General features: G+C 39.9%; 1 protein-coding gene across 4 annotated transcripts in view; it reads right to left on the bottom strand.

Moving 5' to 3' along the window:
* Positions 1–22,207, bottom strand: part of tjp3 (tight junction protein 3) — a 40,113-nt gene that overhangs the window by 13,086 nt on the left and 4,820 nt on the right. For 2 of the 4 annotated variants that reach the window (XM_050054400.1, XM_050054398.1), the window contains exons 2-18: positions 13,693–13,749; positions 12,961–13,085; positions 10,196–10,298; positions 9,807–10,101; positions 9,604–9,707; positions 9,308–9,497; positions 9,065–9,140; positions 8,487–8,581; positions 6,826–6,910; positions 6,142–6,327; positions 5,944–6,047; positions 3,985–4,069; positions 3,183–3,271; positions 2,548–2,644; positions 936–1,024; positions 747–819; positions 358–431 (exon numbers count right to left, since the gene is read on the bottom strand). In XM_050054400.1, the coding sequence (XP_049910357.1) occupies positions 358–431; positions 747–819; positions 936–1,024; positions 2,548–2,644; positions 3,183–3,271; positions 3,985–4,069; positions 5,944–6,047; positions 6,142–6,327; positions 6,826–6,910; positions 8,487–8,581; positions 9,065–9,140; positions 9,308–9,497; positions 9,604–9,707; positions 9,807–10,101; positions 10,196–10,298; positions 12,961–13,085; positions 13,693–13,740 (1,918 nt within the window). In that variant the 5' untranslated portion in view covers positions 13,741–13,749. Of the gene's footprint in view, positions 1–357; positions 432–746; positions 820–935; positions 1,025–2,547; positions 2,645–3,182; positions 3,272–3,984; positions 4,070–5,943; positions 6,048–6,141; positions 6,328–6,825; positions 6,911–8,486; positions 8,582–9,064; positions 9,141–9,307; positions 9,498–9,603; positions 9,708–9,806; positions 10,102–10,195; positions 10,299–12,960; positions 13,086–13,692; positions 13,750–13,870; positions 13,947–19,454; positions 19,766–22,207 lie in introns of those variants that run through there. The other 2 variants (XM_050054399.1, XM_050054401.1) reach the window with 2 other exon arrangements.

The following is a 22,207-nucleotide window of genomic DNA, read 5'->3' as shown; positions in this document are numbered from 1 at the left end:
TATACTACATTTTTGAAAAAAGCCTTAAATGAAAGCTGAGAGTCTGCACTTTAAGCAGGTATTCATTGTTTCATTTAAAACCCATTGTGGTGGTGTACAGAGCCAAAATGACGACAACTGTATCATTGTCCAAATAATTATGGACCTGACTGTATATGTTCTCATTCATGACTTAATCCTGCTATTTAGTCTATAAAAAGGTAAAAAACAACAACCCAGAAGCACATTTCATCACAGCTCTAAGTGACTTTTCTAATGTGCAAATCTGGTGAGCAAAAGTTTGATATTTTGTACTCAAACTCTAATGTATTTTCCTGTGAATCAGGTTATCACAGTAGTTCTAGTGTTGAGCCTTACTGTGGGTTGGTGGGTTGTTCCTCACTGAAATCCCAGACCTGCCGGTGCCAGTTCCATTAGCAGCACGAGGAGCTCTGTGAGGTGGAGAAAACATCAGCTGTGATATTTGTGTAATCAGACATTTACATATAAAACAGTACAAAAGTACAGTGGCCTACAGGGACAAATGTGCGACAACAGCCCAAAACATTTCACTTAGGAGAAACATGCTGCAGCCACAGAAATTATGCCAATTAAAAACACATCCTAGCGTGTTTGCCTTCGTCGGACAGTGTACAAACACCATGAGAAAGTGCCTGAAGAGGTTAAAACTCAACAACAGCACAGACAGAGTTTTTTTATGTGAGGACTGCACTTATTTGATTTTGATGAAGTGCATGTAGCCGTACCTGCGGTGGCTGTCTTCCCGCTCAGAGCTCCCAGACCTCCTGAGATGTGACAGGTGGTCCGACTCTGAGGAATCTGAATGAGGTGAAAAGACAAAAGAGGCTTTAGACAGGATGGATTGCTCTGAAACTCAAAATGACAACACAGAGGAGCAGAGGATGAGAGTGAGTGACACAGGAGAGTAAACTGACCATCAGGAGGAGGCCTGGTGGGTGATGGGATGCGACGAGGAGCTTCCTGCCTCACAGCAACTGAAGTGGATTTCAGGTCAGGCAGGACTCTGATTGTGAAACAAAAACATGTGATGAACGACAATATGTCATTTAACCTTTACTGTCATCTTGTGATACAGCACAAGAAGCAATAGAGTGTATTGACTGTCAAGTGTGAGATCTTTAAATCAATTATCTATCTAAAAGTGTTTTTGTGAATTAGCTGTCTGAATTGAAACCTTATGTGATGCAATCTTTTTAGGAAGTAACGTCATGTGCATCAGTGTGTACAGAGTGTCTATGAGACACTCATGTTTGTGTTAGGCAGATGAACCAGTCAGACATCCTGTCAGTATCATTTCACACATCCCCACAGTGAAAGAGTAACATGAAAGTTGCAGTCACATTTCTCATTCTCAACTGTGCCAGAGTTTTCTGCTCCAAATACTACTGCAAAGGTTCATTACTGGACTCACTGCTTATTACATTTTATAGAGTTCTAGCTTTTAATAATCTAGTGGTCTAACGTAGTCTGTATTTAAACAGCCAGGGTTCCCAAAAAATTATCAATTAATCTTCAACACTTTCTGTAATATATTACCCCATTTCCATGACTTTATTTAGGTAGTTTAAAATAGGCAGGCCTCTATAGCAACAACAGGGTGCAGTAACGAGGCTCTGATCCCAGTGTGCAATGCCATAAGACTCTTTCATTCATTTTCTGTAACCGCTTATCCAGTTAGAGGTTGTGAGGGGCTGGAGCCTATCCCAGCTGACACTGGGTGAGAGGCAGGGTACACCCTGGACAGGTCACCAGACTATCACAGGGCTGACACATAGAGACAGACAACCATTCACACTCACATTCACACCTACGACAATTTAGAGTCACCAATTAACCTGCATGTCTTTGGACTGTGGGAGGAAGCTGGAGCACCTGGAGAAAACCCACGCTGACACAGGGAGAACATGCAAACTCTGCACAGAAGTTTAGGCATTTAAATAAACTAAATACATATTAATGACTCCTTCAGTATCACTTTATCTTAATAATCTACTGCTGACCCTCTACAGTGACAGATATTTAAGTCCAGTTAGTTCAAAATTTTCAGTTGACTATCAACAAACATTTAACACAGTGTAGGCACATTATGTGGTCTGCTTCTGACTGTACACCTGCTCAGGTTTCTATCAATAGCCTGCTGGTTTACTGTCAACAGTGGTGGCTGAGGTTAAATTTAGGCCCTCGGAAGTACCCGATAGGTTCAGAGTTAGGTTTCTGGTTCATCCCACAGGTCATGTTTATGAAAACGTTGAGATATGAAACTTTCAATATGAAGCAGTGTGTTTCTTTAGCTCTTTGGGTACTGGGTGGTTGAAAACTAGTAACTTGTCTGTTGTCAGGGGAACACACACCTGACATGTTGTAGAGTTTGTGGATGTATGTTCTTTTCTATCTTAACTTTTAAAAAGCCTCCTGTCAACAGGCAAACACTGACCACAGTGCATCTAGTTCATGTGCATAAATATACAATTGTAATTCTGCTGTGATGTGTATTTCAAGTAAAATAACATCTTACAAGCCTCTCACCTGTATCGGCTGTTAACCTTGTTGGAGTTTGTGCTGCCCGTAGATTCCCTGCGAGGAACAGCTGCATAACTGGCCTCTGATTCAGAATCTGAACGAGCTGTGAACATAAATAAATAAAGATTAGCATTATGAAAACAATTTCACATATATCATTTTGAATGTATCTGGCCAAATATTAATGGCCAGTTGCTAAAGAAATGACCATATCTGTAAATACATATTAAGAAAATGTCAAATGTTGATTCACAAATTGAAAAAATATAAAAAATATATGTTTTTATATATGTATAAGTGAAACTGTAATGGTATATTTTTACTTTATTTATTTTTCTTTTTTTCCTTAATTTATTGCTATCTGCATTTCACTTGTCTCTATGTGGAATTTACGTTTTTAGTTATGTATATGTGTGGGGTATATACAGAGACTTGATTTAATTGCTCTGTGTTCAAGTTGTCTGCTTTTCTTATATTTAAAAATAAAAAAGACCTTGATCCAAAAAAAAAAAAAAAAAAAAAAAAAAAAAGGCATTCAACTCTTAAAAAATAAGACACAGTTGCTCCCTTCTCATCAGTGCATACAGCTTGCCGACCTAATACAAACAACACTTCAAACGAAACACTATGTACACACACACCTTCCCGTGGCGGATTGCTGGCAGTGGCGCTGGCGGTGCTCCACCGGGGCGGCTCCACCTGCGGCTGCAGAGCGACATCAGGCAGGACTCTGGAAGAGAAGAGAGGGAGGCGGGAGTGAGGGAAGAGGAAGACAACAAATCTCAGTTACGTTTGGAGAGGGGGGGACTCGTGGCTGATATGATGATTATTGATAAGAGGTTGAGACTGAAATGTTGAATATTCACCTTTGTGTCTCTGAGGGAAGCTTTCTCTCTCTCTCTCTCTGACGGCTAACTGCTTTGTAACTGATCAAAATTAACCATTCAGTGGCATTAGGAGTATTTCCTCATCTTGGTCACTATCGATTTTTATCACATGCTGAGTAACACATGCAGATTTGTAATCAGGGGAGCTACTCTACACACGTTTGATTGGAATATAGTTTCCTCAGTGATACGAGTCCTCTGTTTAATCAGCATGTAGCCACATACAGGAGAGGGACATGGTCAGTACAAGTCGCTTTTATTTCATTGGTGAACAAAATATCAACACAAACACTTGATACACAGTCAAAAAAACACAAAATTTAGGTAAATCAAAAGCTATAAAATGAGACTTACGGCACAAAATGAGCAAATCAACCAAAATCACAAGACAGAGGGGTAATTTAAGTTTAAAAAGGCAAATAAAAACGTGATTAGCTGTGGTTATAACGAAAAAGACGTGCACAGTCTGCTCAGCGTCCCACTCCGTGAGATCTTGCTGGGTTTCGGGGAGGGGGTGGGAGGGGAAGTTGGAGGTTGGGTGGACCTTCATCTGTACCTGTATCTGCTGAGGGAGTCCTGGCTGTACGTGGTGCTCTGCCTCTGAGGACGCCCCACGCTCTCTTCTGACTCGGACTCAGAGTCTGAAAATAAGGAGAACGACAGTTGTGAAATAAAGCAGATTAAAACAGCAACAATTATTGTTTTTGATACTTGATATTTATTTTGAATATGTAACAATAAAGATATGAACATACAAACAAGAAGACAGACAGAAAGTAATATTTACAAATAATGAAGAGCAACTGTGAGTGTATAGTTACTTTTATTTAAACCTCGGAAAAGGAGTGGGAGGAATATAAACTTTTTAAATCCCATCCCTTCTCCAAAAATCATGGCATCCTCTTTTTCTTTCTGCCCTCGAACACTGGAGGGTGCAACAATTTTCAGATCTGACACATAGAGGCTTTAATGCAGCTTTAAAGTTGATACATGTAGTATTTTTTAAGGTATACTCTGCAGGATTTTCCTAAAAACAATATATAGACTCAAACAGAATAATAATCCCTCTCAATCACTTCTGACCCACAGGAAGTGTGTGGTGGTGTATTTTTCTGCAGACTCTTCCTTCTGTCTGTATTTTCTTATTTTCTTTGTATTTTCTGTGTTCAGGACGTTTATGGGCGTGTACCCCCACAGCACTCAGGTGAGGTCAGGGCTTTATAAAAAGATACCGACCAGGTGCCAGACTGTAAACTGCAGGAATCCAAGAGGAAGCTACAAACATCAGTTTGAGAGTTTATGTTTGATATATCTTTTCAAAATTAATTTTAGAGACATTTTGAGTCCTTTCAATCAGTGGTAGAAAAATAGTAAAAATAGCCATACTACAGTGTAAAAAATATTTTGCTGTAAGTAACAGTCCTGCATTCAAAACTTTACTTGTGTAAAAGTACAAAAATATTTGCTACATAGATACAATATAATATCACATCATAATTTATTAGTTGTTTTATTTTTTGTTTAAATAATCTGAATCTGCAGAGTAGCTGGTAACTTAAATTATCAGATACATGTAGTAGAGAAGAAAGGACAATATTTCCCTCTGAGATGATGGCTACATTAAAACAGATGTGTATTTCAGTGGTGGGCGTTAAACTGTGGAATTCTTTACAGAATAATTTAAAGGGTTGTGTCAATATTTTTCAGTTTAAGAAAATGTATAAAGAAAGAACAATTAGACTATATGGAGTTGTAGTGTAGTAGATGTTCCCTTGTCGAAGGGAACATTGTGTATGGCTTCCGATTCTTCTGTTTGTTTATTTATTTATTTATGTTTCTTTCTGAGGTTACTGTAAGTATTGGTTATTAACTGTAACTGACATACCATCTATTTATTATGATTATTTGTGTTTTGAGAGAGGGGCAGGTAAAATTTTGATTGTGACTTTGATTCTTTGATTGCTGCGTTAAGGACATGAGCGGAACAAATAAAATGAAAATGAAAATGATGTAGTAGAGAAGAATAAAGTAGCACAACATAGAAATAAGTACCTAAAAACTATACACCACCATATTTAAATAAATGTACTCAGTTACTTTCCACCACTGCTTTAAATCAAACATGTTTTAATGATTCAGATGACCTGACCCTTTAACATGTTTGCATAAATAACCAGATCATTTCCAGCTCCTGTCACCACACTGCTTGTTACACGTGTGTCACTACATCACGTGTCATAGACAAACTGCTGGCTTCCTTTACGAGTACAAAACAAAAAAACACACTGCCACAAACGAAGGTTACTGATTATTTCCACCACTGTTTAAAACTACTGCACGGCACACCTCTCATGTTTGCACTGGCTTTAGCTTTATTTGACCGCTGACACCTGCTCAGCAGCAAATATTCAAAGCAAATATTGTCAGAGAGGTGTCAGACAAAGTCCAGGATGTTGAACAGCACATGGAAGTTGGATTGTTTTTGTTTTTCCCACGTATGTGTCTGGGTTCTGACCTGGGGGTGGGACTCTGACGGGAGAGTTGACCCTCCTTGGTGGCTCCTGGCGGACGGTGATGGGGGAAGCTCTCAGCCCTGGCAGGGGAACATCAGGAAGAACTCTGTGGGGGGAGAAGTGTGACAAAAATGAAATAAATATTCATGGTGTACACTGTAATACCTGAAGCTTGGAGCTAAATAAAGCGTCGTCCTTACTTGTATCTGCTGTCTGGGCGGGGGCTCTCTCTGCGCCGCGGAGGGGAAGCGCTGCGGTCAGAGTCTGACTCCGACACTGGCCTGCGAGGCGGCCGTGAGGCGTTGGAGGAGGCTCGAGAGGTGTTCCAGTTGGGGACTAGGGGAGAGGACCGAGGGTTGGGGAGGGTGGACATACCAGACAGACTTCTGGAGAGAGAGCAAATCAAAATATTTCAGCGATAATAATAATAATAACTCCAGACAGTTCTTCCATTCAATCTAAAGTAATTTATTTAAAGATTAGACTACAACTGAAACTGAAATAAACAAGTCTAAATGTTTCCACAGCTGAACAGATGACTGTCAGAGTCAAATGCAGGCGTACAGAAAGAAAACTCTGCGTGCTCGCTCAGAACAGAGCCTGACCTCCGTCTTATTTGCATGTAAATAGATTTTGATTTGTGGTTTGTGCAAGGTGATAAGATAAAATAATAACCTTGGTTATACTGCCTGACAGAATCATGAGAATAATAACTAGTGATTCTTAGATTTCATTGGATGTTTGGGACCTCACTGTGTATTAAATCATCTGTTCAACACTATAAATAATCATTCGTCTACACATCTGAAATCTAAACACATAGCACACACGTGATACCCAAACACAGAGTTAGATTCATTAAACAATAATGAAACTGAGCTGACTTGTATTTGTTGGAGTGATCCCTCATGTCTGGACTGTCTCTCCTGGCGGGAGGCGGAGAGGCACTGCGGTCCGACTCAGATGGAGCTGAAGAGACAACAACAAACATTATGAGTTCAAGTAGCTACAGAAGCAACAAACCTTTGCTTATATAATATTAAATCACAGCTCAACTTAATACTGCCAGGGATGGGAACTGCCAAGATTTTTTTTTAAACCATCTCTATTATGAATTTTTCTTACTGGTCCGATTCTTCACCAATTCTCTTATTGATTCCTGATCAGTTTTCTGTGTGGAAATAAAAGTAGGCCTGCACAGGTTTTCAGAGTCAACGTAACTGCTTCATTATCTCTGAGTCTGAACACCCAGTGTAGAGACAGAGAAGAAAAAGACATGCACGTGACTCAGGTGTGCAAAAACTCCACTGTGGTGACGTTAATATTACTATAATGTTAGTAAAAGGATATTTAGCCTCAGCTGGGAAGCAGTGGCACTCGTTCGTAGAGTGTCAAAGACATGGCATTCCTGGACTTTAAGCCCATGTTGGTGAGAAAGGTGTTTCAGCATATTGCTGTTGTTTCCACCCTTACCTGAAATCATACTTTTACAAACGTTACAAGCACCACTGTTGTCATCCTTCCTAAGTGAAATGAAGCCAATCTTTGGACCGTTTATTCCTTTCCACCTTGACTTCTCAGCAGTGTAGACACATGAGTGTGATGCCACTGGGCACGTTTCCAGGCACACTAATATTTCACTATTATTCTAAATATGACAATATTCTGAGTTTGATACGGGTCATGCAAACAGCATATTCCACCTGGATTTTCTGAATTTAGCACTTTCACATTAAGATGTGTGATATGCCGGTATTATTCATGTTTTAATATCATTATGCATTCAGAACATGTGTCTCAGTTTGGGTTTTCACCGCAGTTCAAGACACACGGCTTCTTCCTACTGTCAGCTCTGTAAGTTGTCATGGAAACGTTGTACGCAAACCAACTCAGCAACAGTGTGCAAGGCTGGTGTAGAGAAGCATGGCCGAAAGAAAAGCCCACATTTCTTGTGAGAAGAAGAAACACAACTGCTTTAAAACAGAATCAAATACTTGGATATCTACAGGTTTTTTGATTTACGCCTATATAGCAGCACCGAAGCGCCGACATTTTCAAGAGAGTGGCTGAAGGAATGAAAAAGGGAGGCTCCTAATTTGATGCAAAGAAGCAAAACAGCACAAGTGGCTCCAACTATTCCGCTGTTCTGATGTGATAATCGTCACGTTAGAGGACGTTAATCGGAGGCTGAATGTAAATGGGAATATTAGTGGAATACTCATTTTCATTAGCCATGTGAACAGCTTAGTAGAAACACTTGACTTTTTCAGAATAAGGCAAAAAAACAGAATATTTGTGCATATAAACGTAGTCATTGTTTTGCAATGTGCAACTGTCAGAAAACATGCCTTGCATTGTTGAAGGGACTGATAAGTATAGATGCATACATATCAGATGGATCAGACAACTTGGAATGGGTTCTTGATTTCCATCCCTAAATATCACACTCCTAAAATATTCATGTTTCTTTTAAAAGGCTGTCTGTTAGTATTTCTAAAAGCTACCGCCATCACTGTTTGTCTTATTGATTCTCAGCAGGACTGACCTCTGCGAGGGGCGTAGCTCTTTACGGGAGGCCGAGTCAAGGTTGAGCGCAGCGGTGATGAATCCCGAGACTTGGGTGGAGGAGGTTCAGCTCTCCTTTTGGGTAGAAAGACAAAAGATACAGTTATTCTTTAGTACCTTTATACTTAAAATATTAATCAATTTTGATTTTACATTAGGAGCTAAAAGAGCAAAGTACTTTGTTGATACATGTCATTTCCCAATCTGTAGCATCACAAACTGCAGCTGAAACATTTTATATCATATCACTATCACTGCGTCACCACCCTTTGGCTCACTCTCCACAGATCTGAAACATGATGAGGGTTGGGCATGTAGAGTGAGTGACAAACAAGCTAATGATCACCTACGAAACAGAAATCAGACTGCCTATGAGCTACATAATGAAACTAGTGTGTCAGTGGTGAGACAAGTTTTTTGTTTTGGCAGACAGCCTGAGATTAATCCCCACCCATGAAATGACAGAGTAAGAAACTACGCTGAACTACTACGAGATAACAACTACTGCTTCATCTTTATGTTTATTAGTTTTGGTGGTGGGGTGGGTGTTGTGTGTACCTGCGTGTCCGTTTCTCTCTGTGGGGTTGACGGGACGTTCTGTGAGGGGGGATGTCGTCGTCAAGGTCTGAAATGTCTAATTAGAAACAGAAAACAACTTCACTTAGTCCATTTATTTTCTCTCATTCGTGTCGTTGTCCTGTCTCTTACACAATATAATTCAAAGGTGCTTTAACCGTCCTCTCAGCCCACTACGCTCAGATTTAATACCCCAGCCGCCCCGTTTCCAACTCCGTCCCTCACCCTCTAGTTCAGAGCTGCTGTCCCGCCGGCGTCCGTCCTCACTGTTGGGCGGGCTGTCCTCCACCTCTGGGATGCTGACCAGGAACTTGCGGTCGTCCCTGAGGACCGTCATGGTCAGTTTGCCCCTGCTCTTCTCCACCAGGTGCTTCGTCTCCAGCAGGGATAGATTCTCCGTCGTCATCCCGTTGATCTGGTCGAGGGAGGAAAATCTTTTAAATCATGACTTAAAGTGATCTGTTTGTGTTGGCTTAAGAGTTTTCTGAGTGTAGTTTAATCATCCAAATGTTAATGTTCACCTTGAGGATGAGGTCTCCCTCCTGCAGCGTTCCTTCCTTTGCAGCCAGGCCTGTTTCCGTCATGTGCTTGATGAAGATCTGACTGCCCAGCTTCAATCCGTACTCTGCAGAGAGAGGTAAACAACAACAACCCAGTCAGACATCAATACTCACCTCATGGTTTTTATCAGGGCAAACTAACTAACTAATTTCTGGAGTCCTACCATCTGTGAGTCTCTTTTTAACTAGCGTAGTTTTGATGGGTTTCTCTACAACGTCCTGATGAGGCAGCCTCTTGTACCCCGACGACATCAGCGGTAGTGTGTTCCCATGCCCGTTGCGGTCGGGCGAGGAGCTGCGAGCGCGGTAGCGGTAGCGGTTGGAGTCTCTGTTGTCGCTGCCGTCGGAGTAGCGCCGTGTTCGCCTGGGGGGCTCCGGGTCCAGCAGGTTGGAATGGGAAGCGGCCCGTGTTGGTCTGGTGGTTGCAGGGATCTGAATCTTTCGAGGACGTTTCACTGTCTGGAGAGAGGAAGACGGAGAAGGACGGATATTTAGAGACACAGGTGGGCAGTGGTTATTTAGGTGTTTCGGTTGGTGCTTCCTCTGCACTTACTATGTCTGCAGTCTTGCCACATGACTTGAGGGTCTGGATGGTGAAGTTAGAGTGGACGTTGTCCATAGACACTCCGTTGACCATGACGATTTGGTCTTTGTAGCTGCAGAGGACAAGAAAACACACAGGTGAGTCTGGTTCTGTTGGAGGGTCCTTTGGTTTTAGGATTGATTTTACTTATTAATAAAGGGTAAGTACAGTATTTTACAACCTGAACCTGTTTTCTCATGCTGTTACTTGTCCAGTATTGAGCGAGACAACAGGCTGCAATGTAACCACTCAGGGCATGTTCACACCATCAATTTCTGTCCACTAAAAGTGCTTGTTTTTGCCACTGATAGGCTCAGATTATTATTGTAAGTGTCTAACAACATTATGATAAGGATCCTCACAGAGATAGGCCTTCTTGTTTAAGAGCGAAATCCTTTTTGTTCACCAGGAAAACCCCCGAAATTGCACCAGACTCCATTAAACAGCAGTCTTAGTGTATACAGTGCTGCATATTTGCTCTGCTTTAACATCACATGAGTGATACAACGGGATTTGACCAGTTTTTGCTATCAACAAATCTTCCAAAAAGCCACAACTTTTTTAGCTTCTTCTGGACGTGTTCTCGCAGGTGAATTTTCTCTGTTGCAGTCAGGGCATCGCTAGGCTTTATCTGCTTGTAAAACTAACCTGTATTCAAATTATTTTATTCCCTCTGAAATTTGTCTTTTAAATTGTCTTTAATTTAGATTAATCCCTTTTATGGATAATAAGTTGGTTTTTTTTTGTTTTTTTGTTTTTTTAAATTTATTTATAAAGCCCAATATCACAAATCACAATTTGCCTCACAGGGCTTTACAGCATACGACATCCCTCTGTCCTTATGACCCTCGCAGCGGATAAGGAAAAACTCCCCCAAAAAAACCCCTTTAAGTCTATTAACTTTCTTATATTTATAGATTCCTTTATTCCACTGAACATCTTGGCATAATTTTTATTTCTGTTTTTATTTTATTACTCATTTATTTATGTGTCTACATGTTACTGTATGTTATGTTATAGTGTGTGTGTGTGTGTGTGTGTGTGCAAGGCAAGCTGCTCAAACTAATTGCCCCTGGTGGGATTAATAAAGTCGTCTGAATCTGAATCTGAATATTTTCACATCTAACTGAAAGCGAATTAAAGGTTTATTTCAATTAAACCAGTTGGTGATTGTTGGAACAGTGGAAAGATGAAACCAAGACGGCTTCTATGTATTTTTTTTTTTCTGTTGACTTTGGATGAAGTGTGTTTTAGGGTGATAAAATAACTGTTTAAATGGAGTCTGGTGGGTCTGGTGATAAGGATTTCAGGGCTGTTTCTGGTGAAACAAAAAGGATCTACGTCTGCAGGGATCTTTCTGAAATGTTGTACGACACATAAAATAATAATCTGAACATGTATGTGCCAAAAACAAACACATCTATTGGACATATATTGATGGTGTGTACATGAGTGGTCACATTTAAGCCTGTTTTGCTTGTGCTCAATACTGGACCATGCAGTTTCAAAAATCACTGTTCCCATTAGTCACTTAGACACAAAAACGTGAAAAACAGGGTTCATGTTGAAAAATACCAAACGTACCCTTCATGGCCTGGCTCCAGAATATATATCTGAACTGCTGCCCGCTTACCAACCAGTGCACAGTCTGAGCTCCTCAGGAACGGACCTGCTGCCTGTTTCACCTCCCACTACAGGCTTTCGTATGATTTCTCCTTTTTTTTGGTTTATTTTCATTCTTAAGTAGTGTTAAAATGCATCATGCTGTTGATGTTGCACTTGAATGTGTACTATGCAGGGACTGTTGGTGATGGTTTGTAAACAGTATCAAAAGTGAAAGCCAATAGTGGATTGACGTTTTACTATATTTGTATTTTTATTGGCAATGTGTCCATGATTTTTGTAGCTTCCTCTTGGATGCGTGGATCCTACAGTCTTTAAAAAAGTGCGTAGGATCCACACTAAAAATGTATGTACGGGCAGAAGACAAAAATGGCGTGCACCAAGAAATATTCGACAATTTCTACAATCAGGCTTCCACCTCACTGCGTCGCAAATTTCCCGTCTCCAAAATGTTCGTAAGCATGGGTCAAAGTTTTCTCCCATGAAATCTGTTTTTATACATCATAACTTTTCCATGGGAGGTGGCGTACGCCTCTTTCAGGCCTCGTTTTGTGCGTATGCAATGTTTATAAATGAGACGCCTGGTCACTATCTTTTTATAAAGGCCCAACGTCACCTGGGCGCTGTGTCCAGGAACGTCCCCCAACACAGCAAAAGAAGTAGAACATAAGAAAATACAAGATTCTCTGCAGAGAAATCAACCATCACACACTTCTAGAGGGTCATAACTGTTGACTTAGATGGATTACTTCTGAGTCTATATATTGTTTTGTTTAGGAAAATCCTGAATAGTGTATTTTATTTTATCATATTTATTGTTTCAAATCATTTATTGTTTTCAAGTTTATTCCTTTTTTCTCCTCATGCCTGTCTGGTTATTCAAACATCACTGTGTATTTTATTGTTGTGTTTGTTGTAAAGCACTTTGTAATGCTGGTTTTGATAAGTGCAACACAAATAAACTTCATTGTTATTATTCAAACATCCAACCTTCAAATAAACCTTTTCAAGTATGTTGACACGTGTATGCAGACAGGACGTCATGTGTTTTGCATATAAACAGCCAAGCTTTAAAAGTAAGAGTAACGTCAGGAGGATGGTGGTCAACTTACAACAGGCGTCCCAAGGCCGGTCCATTTGGCAGCACATCTGACACCACCACAGCTGTATCCCCGTTGTCCGGGTGAGGCTTGTCCTTGCCTCCTGAAATGGCAAAGCCAAACCCCATCTTGGGATCCTGCCATTATGAGAGAATGAGGTTTTAAGAGAAGGTTTTAGACGGACAGAAAATTACAGTAGGGAAATGAAAGAGTGACACAGATGATGAGAGGGAATGCAGGAGAGTAAGTGTGAGTGTGAGCATGTGTAGAGAGACACAGAGGGAGGAAGAACACATTCCAGCGGCGCTCAGTCTGAGGCAGGACGGTGAGGAGGCAGCTGGTGCTGTGGGGTGCAGCAGGGTGTGTCCCTGTGAATTCCTTCTGGAGCCTCTGCTGTGAAACTGAGAGGTCTGAGGCACGGTCCAGCTCAACCACCCCCGCACTACAGCACTTGTACAATACCCGCATTAACAATAGTGAAGGTGCCTCTGTGCCACACATCCAGCATCGACTTTCACTTCTGTGTTTGTGCGGCCACTCAGCACAGAAAAACACCACTGATGCACCAAATATAAGTCTGAACTCCTAATTTACTTTAGGTCCTTGAGAATTTCATTTTTTTAAATACATGTGACATAGGATAACACACCCATGTTGTCATCATAACTCCCAACACCTCCACATCTGAAATGCAAATAATTTCACACACGTCATATATTAAATATTTAAAATACAACCACTTACTTTGTTCAGTGTTATTGTATGTTGCTCCCATATCGTTAGCTCCTCCATACCTGGTTTCTGAAAGGAAAAAAACACAATAATGATTATAAATGTATGCTTCAGCAAAGGAATATTTCTTATCTTTTTCGACTATATTAATTATAAATAAGTAATCTTAATCTGTAATCCAGGTCCTTACAGGTAGGAGAGTAGAGCCTGAGCCAAGCAGGAAGAGTGTGTGTACGGCTCAACCTGATCTCGACATGCTCTCACCTGTCTCAATCCTGCCTGACCGGTATGGAGGAGGGGCTACCTGCTGTGTCTGAGTGTGTGGGTGTGTGTGTGTGTGTGTGTGTGAGTGTGTGTGTGTGTGTGTGTGTGTGTGTGTGTACGCTCCCAAGTAGTGCTGATAGCATATAACACCCGGGGCTTGTTCAGTGAGCATACACACAGAGGAACATTGTATAGAGGAAAGTAGGGCAGCATCTCAGGATGATTTTAATTTTCGATTAATCTGACAATTATCTTCACGATTAACCAAGAAATCGTTTGGCCTATAAAATATCAAAAAAAAAATATTTAAAGAACGGCCATAATGATTTACCACAGTCCAAGGTGACATCTTCAAACGTCTATAAATAAATATAAATAATTTAAAATTAAATCATTTTTATTCATGAAGAGAGCTATGGTTTTCTTGTATGTCTCCACAGTGAACAAAAAAATCCAAAAACAGAGAAAATTCTTGATGAATTGGAATAAAAGAAGACTGCGTTTAAGTGTTTGTAAACTGATTTTTGCTGTTATTAATCACAGACCCCCTTTACTGCAATTGCTCAAGACCTTTCTCCATTTTTAGATTCTTTGTTCACTGTGGAGACGTGCACGAAAACCATAGTTCTCTTCATAAATTTAAGGTAACATTGGGCGAGTAATTGATATCCAAAATGATTGGTTTGTGGGTAAAGTATTCCTTTAAAATTTGACAAGCTGGAACCAGAAAATATTTGGCATCTTAAAAAAAAGATTATTTCATTGTCAAAACAGTTGGCAATTATTTTTAACTGACCGACTGTTAATCTCTGCAGCTTTGGACACAAACATATTTCCTCTCACAGTGACACAGACACGTTGTGCCTGATCTATACAGCACATTTCTACATTTGACTCTTGACTGTAAACAGTCAGTCAGATCACTCGGCCCTGGAGGCTGAAATAGTAGAGCCACTGTAGACAGTCAAGCTCTCAGTCCTGCACTTGATTTGATGACTGTTGACGTTTTCTAAACTGTAAGTGATTTCTATAAAGACACTTTGGTCATCTTAGTCACTGGAATCTCTTTCTGGAGGCAATAAGGAAGCTGGACTCGCTGTTTATTAGATAGGAACATCTGTGAAATGGGAAGAGCGAGGGGGTGGCATGCAGCAAAGGGCCGGAGTTGGAATTGAACCTGCAGCCGCTGCAGCAAGGACATAGTTTTTGTACATGGGGCGCCTACTCTACCAGGTGAACTAGTGGACACCTTATCGCTAAGTAATTTAAAAGTAGATAAATCAATTAATTGATTTGAGTAATTTAAAAAAATATATATATGTCGAAAATCTCTGATTCCAGCTTCTTAAATGTGAGTATTTTCTGATTTATTCACTCGTCTGTGACAGTAATCTGAATATCTTTGGGTTGTGGACAAAACAAGAGGACGTCACTGTGGGCTTTGGGAAACAACGATTGATATGTTTCACTATCTTCTGACATTTTAAAACCCAATCAACTAATCAATTAATCGAGAAAATAATTAAAAAAAAGATTAATCGACAGTTAACTTTGATCATTTCTGATCCATTTGTGAATTCATTAACTTATGTCTGTATGTCAAAATGTCCCTAAGGTTTAGTTTTAGTACATCCTCTCTGTATATACTTAAGGAAAAGTATCCTTATATTTCATTTATTTGTTGTTGTTTGTTTATTTTGGTTTGGTTTTTGTTATTTGCCTTTTTTTTCTTATGTTTTTGGATAAGTATCTTTGTCCTTTTACTTTTACTTTTTCAAATAATATTTAAATGCACCAATGGGAACCTCACACATTTTTTCTCCTGCACTGTAATTTGAGCATCTGTTAATACAAAGAAATCTTTGCAAAACATCTCTGTCAAAAAAACAAAACAACAAAAAACCCATATTATTTTGATGACAAGGTTTAAACTAAGCAGCACCCTCAGAGGCTGAAAAATGAAGCCACATGGCTTCTTGCCTGTCTACGGTCGTCATGGATACGCTGTACACAAACCAAGTCGCCAAAAGTTTGAAAGGCTGTGGGGTAGAGATGCACGCCTGAAAGAAAAGCCCACATTTCTGGTGAGCAGGAGAAACCAAGCAGTAACCTCCAGGGCTAAAAAATGACGCCAACACAGAAGTGCCAAAAACTGCAGTTCATCGAATGACCACTGGAGGCTGGCTCCAAAACAGAGTAGCTCCCCATAGAGGCTGATGTTAAAATGCCCAACTTTACACCAGAAATAAACATGTTTACAGCCTGGTACAAAAACAGTTTTGGGCTCTAGGGTTAATTCCAACATTCATCACAACTGTACAGAGGGTGAACTTTTCTATAACTCCCTGTTTCACATTTTCATTAAGGCCCAAAGTTACGCATATTTGAGGGCAGGGCTGCTTGAGTGACAGGCTGTGTGCCAGGCCTGACTCACATCCACCCTCGCTCCTCCACAGCTCCACCCTCTCATCCAAATATGGTCACTTCTGGCACCAAAAAACCAAAAAGGCGACAGGTGAAATGCCAGACTCGAGGCTTCAAATCGTGAGTCCACAAATCAATGGGTGACGTCACGGTAGCTACTGCTACTATTTACACAGTCTATGGGTTTGATACAAGCCACTTACTAACACATCAAACTCGCCTTGCCTCTCATGTTTATCATTTTCCACATACTCTTGTCTCTTTTCAAAACTGAAACAAAGCGCGGGCTGGTTGTGGACTGTGTATCATAGAGTGAAACAGTCACAGTGCTGCTGAGTTACTGTGAGAACGGGTAAAGCCAGCTACTCTAGTCAGGGACACAGAGATATGCTGTTGTAGTCAAGTGATAAAAACAGTTTTGGGTTTGTTCAAACACTCGGGGAGAATATGCAGGTCACACAACCCGTACAAGGCAGTGACATGTCGCAACACCAGCACTGCAACATTAACAAAGTTAGTGAGCACAAACATCCACAGCCAAATATCCAACGTCGTGTCACACCCAAACACACTGCTGAAAAATTACACACAACATAAATTCACTGATCCTGAAGTCAATCTTATTTCAACAGAAAACACATATCTCACATATGATCACCACAAAAATCTCAGACACGCTGGTGGAGGTAACCACAAGCGCAGGTGTACAGTGTGTGACCTGTGAACAGTGGGCCGCTTGTTTGTCCACGTTAATCATAAACCAGAGGGGGGAAAGAAAAACACAGTAACTGACCTGATCGCCCAAATAAAAGCTAGCTGAGGGTTTTCTTAATCTAAACTGACACTGAAACCTGATGGGGTTAATGTTTGATACTGTAGTTTCACTGCAGATAGTTACGGCTATGGAGTCGAACAGAGAGAAACAGAACTCACAACTGTGGAGAAGTGGAAAAGCTGAATCAGAAACCCACATCTGTCAATTCAAAATCTCAAATCAGTGGCAGATAAAGCAAACAGCAGCTTGTTCGCAGAGAGTCTTTGAAGCTGTGGTGATCAACAGACCAACCAGAGTAAATGAGTAAGAAAAAGATCATAAACCAGAATGTGCAGAGGTAATGACTGAATCAAATGATAAGAAAAGAGCAAACATGTCCGTCAAAAGAAAACTGAGGGGCAAAACATTGTCCAAACACTGTTGCAACTATTGCTGTATTCAATATTCATCCACTACTGAAGGTGAAGACGGAAAACATGCAAACAGCAGTCATGCTTTCAGAAGGCCTGTCATGATTATTACGTTATTGACTTATAGATGTCAGCAAAATGATCGAGGTCATGTCCATGTATCATACGATTTTTCCCTTGGGTTTCCATACATTACAATACCCGCAGCACACCAATTCACCTGAGCTGGAAGGCCACAGAAGAGGTTCACAGGCTGAGATCAATGCCAAAAAAATGTCAATTTATTCAGAAAATCGGTGCACAAAAAGAAGGGTGCTAAGAAAGCGTAGTTTCCCAGCAGCCCTTAGACCAAAATTTTAGACAACATGATGCGAGAATAAATGACAGAGTTTTTCCAACACTTATTTCAGGGTGTCTACAGGTAAAATGAATGCTTTTAAGAACCGTTCAAGACACTTTTTAACCAAATTTAGGACAGATTTTTGTACAAGTCATGTTTTACTTATTTAAGCATTGTATTCAAGTAGTATATATGTGATCTTGTACAGAGGTAAGTGTTATGTGGGAATATGGTTATTGGAGTAAGTTAAGTTAATCTACATTCTGACAACAGGCAAGTGCAAGTATGAGGTAAAATGACAGTATTACAGTTTTTTAAAAGATTTGTAACATTAGAAATGTGGACTTTTACGTAGAAAGGCTTCACTCAGTTTCACAAAAAGAAATTCAAAAATGGATAAATGAAATTAGACAAAATGTTTAATGATGTTTAACGTTTAATGTTTAACGATTATTTTCATTGTCGACTAATCTGTCGATTATTTCTTCAATCAGTCGACTAATCATTTTATCGAAAAATGTGTTAACATGTTGAAAAATGTCGGTCTGTCTCTCCCAAACCCCAAAATTATGTCACTTAATGTCTTGTTTCATACTCACGCCAAAGGGTTTTAGTTCACCGTCATGGGAGAGTGTGTAAAGCTGCCAATATCTGAACATAAGAAGCTGCAGTAAGAGTATTTTGGGGTACTTTTATAGTACTTTTCTATGAAAAATGAATCAAACCGATTAGTCGACTATTAAAATAGTCACTGATTATTTTAATAGTCGATTAGTCATTGATTAGTCGACTAATCGTTGCAGCCCTAGTAGCAGTCTAGTCAAGACTATGTAATGACTTTTAAGGCCTTATTGTTGTAACATTAACATTTTAAGACTTTTTACGGACCTGTAGACACCCTGAGTAAGACATAGGTGCAGCCCCTTTTCACAGCACCTAAGCCGGAGACATGTTTTGCTGTTACTACCTACTAAAATTAAAAGTTCATTGCCCCTTGAAAGGCTGTACTTGCATTATTACACTATAATGTTAATCATTACATCAGTGGCATAAACTACTCCTAAAATGACAATAATATTGTTTATTACAATTGTCTCTGGGACAATCTATCGTCCATTAAGACGTTACCGTGGCAGGCTGAGCTACCAGTCAGTCAGCCATCAGGTTTTGATTTCCAAAAATAAAGAGCAATTCTTGTCTGCACTGAAGTCATTTATCTCAGTCACAAAGGGGGAATTTCAATGATTCACACTGTCATAAACTGAGTCCTCTGACTGTATTGTTGCTCTGCAAAATCTGAATTTAGCCAAAAAGGTGACAAAGGTCCAGACAGATAAAGTAATTCACAGTCTGCTGATGTGAGCCTGGTGTGAGCCCATGACCTGCAGTCCTTCCTGTCCCTCCTGCACCTTCAGCTCCGGGGAACATTTAGCTGGAGCTCTGTACACATCAGTAACAGTTTACGTCCTTTGTTCATTTCCAACAGCGACGCTTTAAGTACTTTCAGTCTTTGCTATACTGTGAGACCAATAATGCTTTGTGTTCCTCCCTCTCCACTTACCACATGGTCTTTGAACCTCACTTCCATTTCCCACTGGGATGTCTACGCTCAACAAAAACACCTGTGGCCTCCGGTGCTCAGTGAACAGCCAGCTCTTTATATTCCATACGGCAACACCAAAGGCAAAAACACAAATCACAGATCCCCACTCCAGTTACTTCCACCTCAGATCAGCTCTGTAAGGATGGTGGCTGCTCTCCAGAAGAAACCTGATCTCCTCCTGGTGAAATTATTTGTAATACGAGCAGCTGTGGTGTTTCTGTCTTTGTCAGAAGGGAGAGTAGAAAGAAACATGTAGGAGCGACCTCACCTGGAGCGCTCCTCCCCCACCAGACCTTTGCCCACTCTCAGTCACTCTCCAGTGCCCTTTAACATATGTGGTCGTAAGGTGGAGCTGCACTGCCTCATACAGAAACCCCCATGCACAGATATCACAGCAGTGAAGTATCTTAAATGTGTGTAATCACAGGGAGGAGAGTCTACAGCGATGAATATGAGCCAGCTTCAGATATTGACATTAGAAATACAAGCGTACACAGAAAGAAGCAACAGGCAAATTCGATCGGCTGTTGACCCACTGAACCACATTTTTTCCTACACAATAAAACTACACACTGTGCCTCTGCTTATTCCAACCATCAACTGGAATTACACTGAATTTTGCAATGCAAAACTCACGTCTCATGCAAAACTATAAACTCATTCCCTTACAATCCGTATTTTCAAGGCTGCAAATTATATGCATTTTCATCCAGTCAATAAAATGTAACATAATGACAATCATTAATATCAGCATTGATAAGCAGCCAAGAACTGGAGTGTTTATGATGAGGCTGACGGAGGGGTGGGCCAGGTTCATGGCAGATAGCTTGTTCTTCTGTTATCAGTGTATACGTTAACAGATATGCAGTGACTGCAGTCCGTACTTTAAATGTCTATTTTACCTTTTTAAGGCTTTAAGAGATAGTTTGGATATTTGGAAGTATGGTTGTATGAGGTATTTATCCGTAATCAGAGTATTATCTACAGTAGGTGTTGGTCGGCTCGCCCCCAGTTTGGAGAAGCAGACAGGAGTACTGTAACGTAAACTAAGCAATGTACTGCTGTAGATGGGGCCAACAGCAAAACGAATTTTAGCCACCTAAAAAAACGAAAGCAGTTTAAGTGTACGCTAGATTTAGAATATTTTTCAACCCTTAACAATGCTCTCAGACGGCCCTTTTCAACAGGGAATTAAAGCAGTTAGACCCATGTGTGTTCTCTTCAAAGCTAACAGACTCCATTGACAAAAACAGTAATTTTATTTTGCAGAAGACAGTCAGGTTAGTTTTAGGGCTGCAACTAATGATTATTTTCATTGTCAACTAATCTGTTGATTATTTCTTCGATCAGTCGACTAATCATTTTATCGAAAATTGTGTTAAAATGTTGAAAAATATCAGTCTGTCTCTCCCAAACCCCAAAATTATGTCATCTAATGTCTTGTTTCGTACTCACGCCAAAGGGTTTTAGTTCACCGTCATGGGAGAGTGTGTAAAGCTGCCAATATCTGAACGTAAGAAGCTGCAGTAAGAGTATTTTGGAGTACTTATATAGTACTTTTCTATGAAAAATGACTCAAACCGATTAGTCGACTACTAAAATAGTCACTGATTATTTCAATAGTCGATTAGTCACCGATTAGTCGACTAATTGTTGCAGCCCTAGTTAGTTTGTTTGCGTTTTTGTTTGACTTCTGTGGTTTTTTTTACCGTTTGCAACCTAAGCTAGGGGGCTTGATTTCTTTCAAAAACACGGAAGAAGGAAATCAGAAATTTACCAAAAAATCGCCAAAGAAATAAGAAGAAATAAGTATAAAGTTACAGAAAATTACCTGAAAATAAGCAAAAAAGAAGAGTAAAAAAATGCTGATGACCTAAAAAAAACTGCAAAAGATTAATATACTGTATTTTTTCTTTAAATATACAATTAGATATATTCTATAATATCAAATAATAATAATTAATACAGTTTTTCAAAAGAAGTCAGACCAATTTGCAGACCTTTACGAGGTTTAAGTGCTTTTGAAAGACGTCTCAACGCAGCACAAGAAAACTGATGTTGATTTTAAAAGGATTAAAGAGTCAGTTTGGATTCACCAGAGTCACACAATAACACAAACCAACAGATCGAGGCAGTGTTAGACCAGCAACTCTGTGTCCTGCAAAATAAAATTACTGTTTTTGTCAATGGAGTCTGGTGGCTTTGAAGAGAGCTTCGATAACGGTTTCAGTTCCCTGTTGGAAAGGCTGTCTGATGGCAAGGTAAAGCAGTGAAATTAATCTTTACATCGCGTACACTTAAACTGATATTAATTTCTTTTATGTGGCTAAAATATGTTTTTATGCTGCCCCTGTCCACAGCAGTGCATTACTTAGCTTCTGTGGCAGTACTGCTGTCTGCTTCTCCTAACTGGGGGCGAGCTGACCGACACCTACTGTAGATAATACACTGACTAACTGGTGTTATTAGTATTACACATTTATATAAAAAAATAAATTTGAGAAGATACATTATCATCATCATCAATTTGTTTGAACTCAATGGTATTGAATTATAATCTTTTGTAATGCAGTCAATGAGCTAAAAGCATTTGGTAGTTTTACTTCTATAAACCAGTGCCTTTCTATACTTAATCTGACTAATTAACGACTTGTCTCATGAGGACATCAATTAAAACTTCTGCATCTTAACTACAATTAAAAGTAAAGACC

This window comes from Epinephelus moara, chromosome 10 (genome assembly GCF_006386435.1).
Source record: "Epinephelus moara isolate mb chromosome 10, YSFRI_EMoa_1.0, whole genome shotgun sequence".
In the NCBI taxonomy this organism is placed as follows: Eukaryota; Metazoa; Chordata; class Actinopteri; order Perciformes; family Serranidae; genus Epinephelus; species Epinephelus moara.
This window is presented reverse-complemented; position numbering and strand designations above follow the sequence as displayed.